Consider the following 9,517-nt stretch of genomic DNA (forward strand, 5'->3'; position numbering starts at 1 on the left):
TGTTTTTTTTTTTTTTTTTAATTTTTTTTAACATTTTTTAAGAATGTAAAAGTATTGCGTCTAATTCTGCTGGTCCAAAGACATTGTGTGTCACCAGATCGTAATATAGGATAGGTTTGAAAGATTCTTCCTTAGTCCCAGCAAAAAGAAAAAATTCTAAAACTACGAAATTAACATTAGTGATAAATGACAGTTGAAATATAAATTGGCATCTTTTTCAAATTTGAGAATCAAGAGATTTTCCTCTTTCGGTTTTGATTTGAATTGAGTGTGAATTAATCGGAATGAACCAAAACAAAGAAGAGTAAAAGATGTAATCAAGGAAGAAGAAGCAAAGATTTTCATAGAAATTTTTACTGTTTTATTTTAGGAGAAAAGATTCCCACAGCATTAGTATGTGGATCACTTTTGCACACCCTTAAGAAAAGTAAAATGCTTAAAATAATCCCCTATTGAAAAATTTGTAAGAGGGAGGGAACCCTTAGATGCCATCATAGAAAATGAGCTCAGAGGAATCCCTATGATCCACTTGGGTCTCTCTAATGTAAGGGTGTCAATCTGTATGGTATTCAAGGTAGTACAATTTCAACTCGATATGATTTTGATACAGTTTTTATTTGGTATGAATACAATTTTAGTAAATAACTTTGGTATTTTTTCTTTTTTCCTTTTATGTATATATAATCGGTGTTGCGGTATTTTGATACCGTACTCACTACAATTTCTATATTTTGATATCGATATGGTTTCGATAATTCGATACGATTTAATACATATCAAATAATTTTGTCTTAAAAATCGATACCATTTTGAGGAAAAAACCATTTTGTCATACCTAAACCGTATCAAATCTACAATTTCGATATCGATACTTGGTATGGATACTAAGTTGACACCTGGATAAGATCTGATTTGATAATCTAAGGGCTATAAATCCATGAGTATGTATGAACAAAAAAGGAGCACAAAAATATAAAATATAAAATAAAATAAAACCTCCATGGATCACTTTATGGATCGGGATCCTCTCATGAGCGATGATAGTTCAAGTATTGCCCATAGCTATTTGGACGATCGACACATGTCCAAATAATGATCTAATGGTTCTCAACGTGATGTATCTATTCTAGTTGATAGAAACACAATCATTGAATTACCATTTGAACACGTATCAATTGCCTAGATAACCATGGGCTAACTTGAACGATCACCGCTTAGTAGTGTAAATGGATAGTTGAAATCCAAATTCAAATTCGCATTCGTATTAAATTAGGGGTATCCATATTAGGTTAAAGGGTATCCAGATTAAAATTTGAATTATCCGAAAAATACTTATCCAATCTAATTAAATAATCAAGTAATGATTTTGAGGATTCTTGAAGTTTAAACAGGTTCTAGATAATGAGGAAAAGAGTTTAAACAACTTAGAAAGATGGATTAAGAGCAAATTATATTCATTGTGGGGAGAAAGGTCCAAATCACACAAATCAGAGAGTAAAAGGATAATTAAAAATCCGAATTTAATCTGCATCCATATTTGTTTAAGGGTAGCCATATCCAAACAAAAAATATTCGAATTTAAACATATCCAATCTGTATTCAATCCGTTTACATCCCTACCTCTTAGAATAGAAGAGGAACCAGATCCTCACTTTAGTATGGCTTTTCCAATGAAGACTAACTATTCTAACTTTAAAGTAGTGTTTGTCTAGTTTTGACGAAACCTCGTGCCATCAAAATCAGCAACTAAGAATGCATTTTTCTAATCTAAATTTGGAACTTTGGAACTTGGAAGGGTAGCTTTCACAGCCTCACAGCCTCACAGCTAGCTGCTGTGTTCTTAGTGAAAGTGAATTACGTTTTCAATTGGTTCACCTCTTCTATTCTGGATATCGAGGAATTATAAATAATAATAAGAAATCGGCCTTCAAGAAATTTATGCAAGTTTGTGCCTCATTGGCCAAACCACTATCCAATAGAAAATAGAATGACTTCCACACCTAAAGTAAAGCTCTTTGATTAATAGATTAGCATATAATCTAATTGTTTGGAGTTTGTTACTTGCAAATACCCTTTAATAAATTTTATCCAAAAAAAAAAAAAAATACTTTAATATGAAATATTAAGGAAAGCGAGCTTCGGCACGCTTTAACCAGACGTAGATTTGCACGCACTCCAATAACTGCTATGTGGCAATTCATGTGCGACTAAAATTCTATATAGTGTAGAGTGGACGTAAAATCTTCTTCTGTTCATATGTCAAGTTTCATTCTAGTTTGTATTTTCTAATTAGCTAAACAAGATATAAAATAGTCGAGGATTATCATGGACCATGTGCATGAGCATAATTGGAGGATAAGCCTATGTATATGATCATACATTGACTCTTGGTTTGAAATTTGATATGTGACCAATTTATATCATTTTCTAAACATTCAACATTCAAAATTGCTATATCATTCTTCCATGTGGCTTGCTGATATACTTCCGGTGGGGCCATGATTGATTTATCCTCCAATATCAACAAGGTTATGGGAGTCAACCAGTCGGTCTGGTCATTTTTGGATAGTCATATTAGTCCTTACGAATTTAAAGCCATGTATCATTTATGATAATTTAGTTAATCAAACCTCTTAGGCTAAATAAGGACATATTTATATTCAGTTGTTCATTGGTTACTATTTCAAAATCGGGCTCATGTTAATTAGGATGTAAAGAGGCTAGTTGGGTTATTCTTATTGATTAGACTAATAATGCCGATTGGTCATCTAATGACTTCAACCAAACATCAAGAACAACCAGTCCAAACTCAGTCTAGGCCGGGCATCGGACCATTTACTAACAGATTGGTTCCGATTGGACCTACCAGTCAAGCCAGCATTCAACACAACCCTTATTATAATAATAATAATAATAATAATAAAAAATTCTATAACAGTAAACAATTTTATCTAGGTTAAATTAGTTGGCTATCAGTATTTAACACCATTTACCAATTGCCACGTGGCCATGATCATCTCATTGATCTCAGTTTTGGCTTAAACTATGAGCAGGCAAGTTTTTTTTTTACCAAAAAGCCCAACTACAGTCCATGGACAAAATCATAGATAGGTATTTCTATACCCTCATCTCATTATTTGGCTTAGAGGAATCCAGTTAAGCTTGCCTGGCCTGGCTTGGCTTGGTCCAAATTAAGGGTGTTAATTGGTTCGGTTTGGTTCAGTTCACATATATTTTGGTTGAAATCAAAATCGTATCATTTACTAAATGGTTGCACTTTCTGAAATCACAACCATTTAGTAAACGGTTTTGGTTTTCATAGTTTTTTAGAAAATAGTTTCAATTTGGGTTTATTCCATACCGTTTCTAAACGGTTAGCAATCAGTTTGTTAGTTTATTCGCATGTTTACTAAAATTTGTCTTTGGTGATAAACGATTCAATCTTGAGAATGTGAAATGCAAACCATTATGTTTTATTAAAACAACCAAACAACTAAGCAAAAGAAAATATTTTAATAGAAAATAGTTTCAAGCGCATCTAACAAGTCTCAAGCACATCTAACAAGTTAGTAAGTAATGCTCACAGCAGGGATTTAATATGCTATGGTATAATCAAAAATTGTATTTTTATTAGTATATATTCTACTTAGTGCGTTGGATTAATTTAATCGGCATTCCAAACAATGAGCAAGCTACCTCTAGAATTACTTGCAGGCTTGCAGTACTCAATCTTTGAATCAAATAAGATACTAATGATATTTTGCAACCATCTTATTTAATCTTTAAACTGGTTAATTGGATTGGTTTTGACGGTTTAAATGGTTTGGCTTTCACCGTTTGAAACCAACAGGTTAAACGGCTTGATTCGATTTCAACCCGTTTAGCTAATAGGTCTGAAACATGAAACCAGAACCGGACCATTTATTAAATAGTTTTGGGATTTCAATGTAAACGGCTCGATTCTGTTTCGGTAAACAATTTCAATTTCAAATTCACATCCTTACCCAAATTGTATTCATCATTGCTTTAGCCTTTCTAGGGCTGTTTTGCTTATAAATTACTAAGACTACCTTACCCAATTATATTAGATTTTAGAGTAGCAATCATATTATCATGCAAATTACAAGAAGTTTAATGGCAGGTAGTTATTAGGCTCTAGTGTAAGTCCAATGAAGAACATTGGTTCGAACCTTTCACAATCATTCTCTTCAAATATAGTAATAGATTAGTAGTTAGTAATAAATTTGACCTAGTGATCCATTGTCTGGCTCCAGTGGGTCGCTTGCTCTTATTCAATGTGGGTTTCTTGTGAAAAAAAAAAAAAACTTTTATTGACCTTATTTTGTAGGATTTGGCTCTTCTATGAAGTAATACAGTGTCTGACGCACATCCAATGCCCAGAAATGCCTTGAGCTGCCGTTGATCATCTTGAGCTCTGTGCCAAGGTATTTCTGACCGTTGGATAAGCGCCGAACACCATATTGCGCCACATAGGAGTTCATTTGGTTAACCAAGGTATTCGGGCCAGCTTACGCTTCGGGGAGACTAGCATAGCAACCATCTGGGCCTAATTCCACATAATCCCCAATTCGTCCTAACCATCTAGGCAACCCATAGATGGGTACAGAATAAATAAGAATACACATATACACTCGCATAATGTGTACAACAGAGTTTAATCCCATGACCTCCTCCCCTAAATGTTAGTTCCACAAGCTGAGATTACCACCACATGGCTATCCCATTTTATATCCTTATTATAGGAAGAAATAAAGAATTTATGTTTTTAAAAGAGTTGCAATATTTTCCCTAAAAAATATAAAATTAGAGTGCATAGATTCATTAGCAATCCACGAACCTTATGGTGACAAATGTTTCAAATGAATACTTCCCCAAATCCAAAAAAATTATTAAGGTCAAACGTTTTCTTGACGTTCCATCGAGACAGGCAATATAAAATATATATAATAATAGAGAAGATAAAAAGGAAGGAGCTATGTGTGTGGTGGCGTGAGGCTATCCACTGGACTTTACTAATGATATGGTTGTGGGTACCACTTTTAGTTTTGGTTTATTATTTGTTGTTAAGGGCCCACATTTGGACACTTGGATCTCAAGCCACAAGCAAAGGAAACCATTGATAATTGTGGTCTCCTAGGATTCCTTCATGTTTTTACCTTTCCGGTGTAGCTTCACTTAGGATCGGGTCGGGTTTTGATAGATGGATACTGGTCCAGCCGAAAACCTAAAACCAATTTTTTATGTATACTAGGCTTGGGAGAGGGTTCCGTGAAGGCAAGTAGCCCTGCATTTTCATAGGAGCCAATAGAATCATATGTAGTAGTATTAATAGGGTGGGATTTTCACCTTTCATTGAGGGTGAGGGGAGATTACAGATATTTCACCCTATTGTGTTTGAACATAGGAAGCAAATTGCTTTTTAGGTTTTTTTTTTCTCATTAAGGGTATTTTTCTTTAAGGCATAGGAATGTTATCTACTTGCATTCTCCCACAACCAACCACATGGGGCAGGCTATCAAGGGCAAGTGTATGTTTTTCATAGCCCGCCCCATACAAGCATGCAGAATGCAAATGGACAATGTTCTTTTTCCCTTTTCTTTATCTGCACACCAATAGTGTGTTGGCGTGTAGATTTCTTTTCACACTGTCCTTGATACTCACCCTCGTAGACGATTTGTTTTTTTCCCTCTCCCATGTTTTCTTTGGTTTGACCAGGAGTTGGTGATCTCATGTCTATTGATTCAAGGAAAAAGCTTGTTGTGACCAACCATGGTGAAAAAGAAGTTTGTAACATTTGTTAGGTGCTAACGTATGCTATGCAACCTTCTTTCTTTCTAAATTTCTTTTGGAAAATGGTTTGTTGCTCGGTTGCGTGGAACTTACGCTGGTGCTAAGCCCAATGGAAGCATGCACATGGGCGTCCAATGGGAGGAGTAGAATGCTCATTTGATTTTAACCATGTGAGAGATCGTAAGGGAAGCAACATTCTTTTTCCTAATTTTTGTAATAAGGATAATTTTTTACATGTCGCATGTTAATCGAATGGTGCACATGACGATGACAACTCTTAATAGTCACATGATGATAAAATTCACATAGAAAAAACAATAGGTGGTCCTGCACAAAATTAATGTCTCATCCCTTGAAAAAACAAATCATTCATGTTGATGTTCCCAGAGTGATCTGTTGCATGATTTACATTTAATTTAAAGAATTTTCAGACAAAAAAAAGAAAAGAAAAAAGAGAAGGTCAATTAAAAGAAGGTTACAATTCTAAGTTCACCACTTTGATGACTATAGGGCGATGATTCTCTGCTGTGGGTGCGACTGTACGATGAGCATCGGATGATCAAGACAACATCGGCACACACCCCTATGCCATGCCGATCATCTAATCCCACTGCTCCACCGCACCCACGGCAGAGGATTTTTTTTCCCAAAACAGAACCACAATTGGTTAAATAGTTTTGCCCTAATGTCTATTTCCTTCGCACTTATCTTTTTCCATGATACCGGATCTATCCAAATTACTCTGACTTGGCATGCAAAATCTACCGGGACCAACTTAGACGGTTAGGATGTATTCAAATAATTTCAAATTTTGGTTTCCTTTCAAGTATTGAACAAATCACGGTGGAACATGCGGACAAGCGGCACTCATGTCTCTCTATCTAACCGATTGAAGACAAATGTTAGCCCCCTTGGTGGGCCCCTCAGAGGTCATACTTCACCATTCACCAAGAGTTGTCAATTCAGATCGACTTGATTGAACAGTTTGGAACTGATCGACTTGATTTTTTTTGTTTTTTTTATCGATTCGGTAATGGTTTTGGTTTTTTAAAATTTGTTAACAGATTGAACCGGTTGGATCAATCTAAACCGATTGTTTGGACTGAAATTAGATTTAAATAATAAATAAATAAAATGGAAAAATTTGATAAACTAATAACATCTAGGGGAACAAAGCCTAGGTATTGTGGTCACTATCTCCAACACACCACATAGGGTGAAATGACCATCCCACCATTTTCAGAAAGGTGGAAATCATTTCCTTCATTGTTGATGTTTTCGTGTGTCCTTCCATTGGCTTATATACTTTTGTAGGGCCACACTGACTTTCAAGAAATTCTCTCCCTAAAATTTAGTGTAACTTTACTTTTGGGGAAAAGATAATTATGTGATCATATACTCTTTACACTAGTACTGGGGCCAATATGAGCACTTACAAGGACATCAACATGGATGAGATTTTTAATTTCAGAGGATTGGCATGGTAATTTCACGTGCTCATGTGCAGAGCCATGCAACCCCATAGCGTTTTCCCCCTTTTCTTTTAAAGCCATAAGAAACTAAACCTCTATTATATCTTTCTTTCCTTCCAAAACATAGTACTGGATTATAGATAAGCTCATATATTCATATGCAACCCTAGAATCTATTTTTCCCCTTATTACAGATTCTCTAATACTTTGATACAAAAGTAAATCTTTCACCTAAAAAAAAAAAAAGATCAAAATTAGACCAGATCAACCGATTATGTCAAATTATCAATTATGCAGGAATGTTTCTTTACCAATAGCATTCTCTTGGGTTTAAGGATAACCCTATAAATTTCCCAAAAATAATAGAAACCGCTAAACTCAAATTTTTTTTTTTTTTTTTTTTTTTTTATCAACTAACCACAGTTTTGCCCGGGAAGTTAGTCAGTTGGATGACCAACCAGTGAGCCCTTCCACACCATGCTTAAGTTCTACTAGTTCCAAGGTTAGTTTGGTCATTTGCGTTTTGTTCTTCCTATAAACGAGGGAAACCGGAGACCCACATTTCCAGAACCGGAAGACTCGCTCTACCTGTCCGTTACAAAGCAAGGGGTCGCAAAACAGTAACCTGCTCTGTCTGTTTTTCCCCCGAAAATTACGAAACTACCAATTAAATGAGAGAGAGAGAAGAGATAAGAGGATTCTTCGTTCAAGAGCACACACGGAGATCATAGAGAGAGAGAGAGAGAGAGAGAGAGAGAGAGAGAACACGTTGATTTTGATTTGATTTTCTCTGCTTCTCTCTCCTTTTCCTCACTCGATTCATTTCCCTTTTGCAGATTTGGTTTTCTTTCCATTTTTTTTGGATAGATAACCCAAAAGCAGTCACTGATCAGATCTGGTTTTTTTAGTTGGAAGGAAAGGTATCCAATGCTCCTGTTTGAGCACTTTGGAATGGAATTTGGTGGTTCTTGATCCAAAGGTTTCGATTCTCGAATTCTTCTGGTACATTCTCGATCAGTTCAAGAACAAGAAATAAATCCTGGGTTTGATCTGATTCATTTCCTTGAAATTTGACTGTTAAAAAGAGTTCCATGGAAGCTAGTGTTGGTGGTCGACGAAGACTCACACATCAGGTCTCAGTCGTGGACACAACAAATCTCAGAGATCTTCTGAGAGTCAAAGATGACGACGAGAGCAACAGAGACTCCCTGACAGGGCTAACTCTCGGAGCAGTCCTCGGTTGCGATGTGACGAGAACAGTAAGGGTTCCACCAGTAAGCCGTACACTCCTCGACATCATCAGAGACGAAGAATCCGGCACCAAAGGCCTCTCTGGTCACAACCGCAGGAACTGGAAATCATTCCGAGACCGCCTCCGGATCCGCCGCGCCAGTGCCGCTTGGACCTCCTCCGCCGCCGACGAGGACGAAAATGACCGCTGCATTCTCCAGATTTCAGATCCAATCTCGGCCCCGCCGCATTCCGGCTCGACCGAATCGGCTCAACCAGGGAACGGACCGAACAGTAGACGAGACGGAGGAGACGGAGGAGACAGAGGAGACATCGTTACGGAGTACGACGCCGTCGCCGCTGCTAACAGACCTGTTATGATGCGACTCGCGGCAGCATCAGCGACGGAGAGAGAGTTGCAGCGGCAACGGGAGATATCGATGTCCGTGTCGATGTCGATGTCGAACCCGGCTCCTGTAGTAGAGGAAGTAAGAGAAGAGCAACCGGTGGTTGAGACAGAACAGTCGGCGGTGGAGGAGGCGGAGGCGCCGGTGAGGATGTCGTTGATGGCTTTACTGGAGGAAACGGACAGGCAATCGGGGATACTGGGGTCCACATTGATGGGTGACATGGCGGATGAAGAAGAGGAAGAGGTGTATGTGGATGTAGACGACGAAGGGAGAGGAGGAGAGTACGTTTGCTGCGTTTGTATGGTGAGGCATAAAGGTTCGGCATTCATACCTTGTGGGCATACGTTTTGCAGGCTTTGTTCAAGAGAGCTTTGGGTTTCAAGGGGGAATTGCCCACTCTGCAATGGTTTCATCTTGGAGATTCTGGATATCTTCTAAGCATAATCAAACACTAGAATCGAAATTATTCTTCAGAATGCCCAGAATTGAGTGATTATCTCTCTTACTTACAATTTACTTTTACTGTTTTTTTATTAATCTTTCTTGTGTTCCTGTGGTTGAAATTGGAGGGGGAAATAAGAAATCCTGCTCAGA

General features: G+C 37.3%; 1 protein-coding gene across 1 annotated transcript; it reads left to right on the forward strand.

Annotated features, from left to right (window-relative positions):
• Window positions 1-7,876: 7,876 nt before the first annotated feature.
• On the forward strand, window positions 7,877-9,460 carry LOC122069921. Its single transcript, XM_042633983.1, has one exon. It carries the CDS (start codon window positions 8,375-8,377, stop codon window positions 9,359-9,361), a length of 987 nt encoding a protein of 328 aa, XP_042489917.1. The 5' UTR covers window positions 7,877-8,374; the 3' UTR covers window positions 9,362-9,460.
• The last annotated feature ends 57 nt before the right edge of the window (window positions 9,461-9,517 follow it).

The sequence above is a fragment of the Macadamia integrifolia genome, unplaced genomic scaffold, assembly GCF_013358625.1.
Source record: "Macadamia integrifolia cultivar HAES 741 unplaced genomic scaffold, SCU_Mint_v3 scaffold766, whole genome shotgun sequence".
Classification (NCBI taxonomy): Eukaryota; Viridiplantae; Streptophyta; class Magnoliopsida; order Proteales; family Proteaceae; genus Macadamia; species Macadamia integrifolia.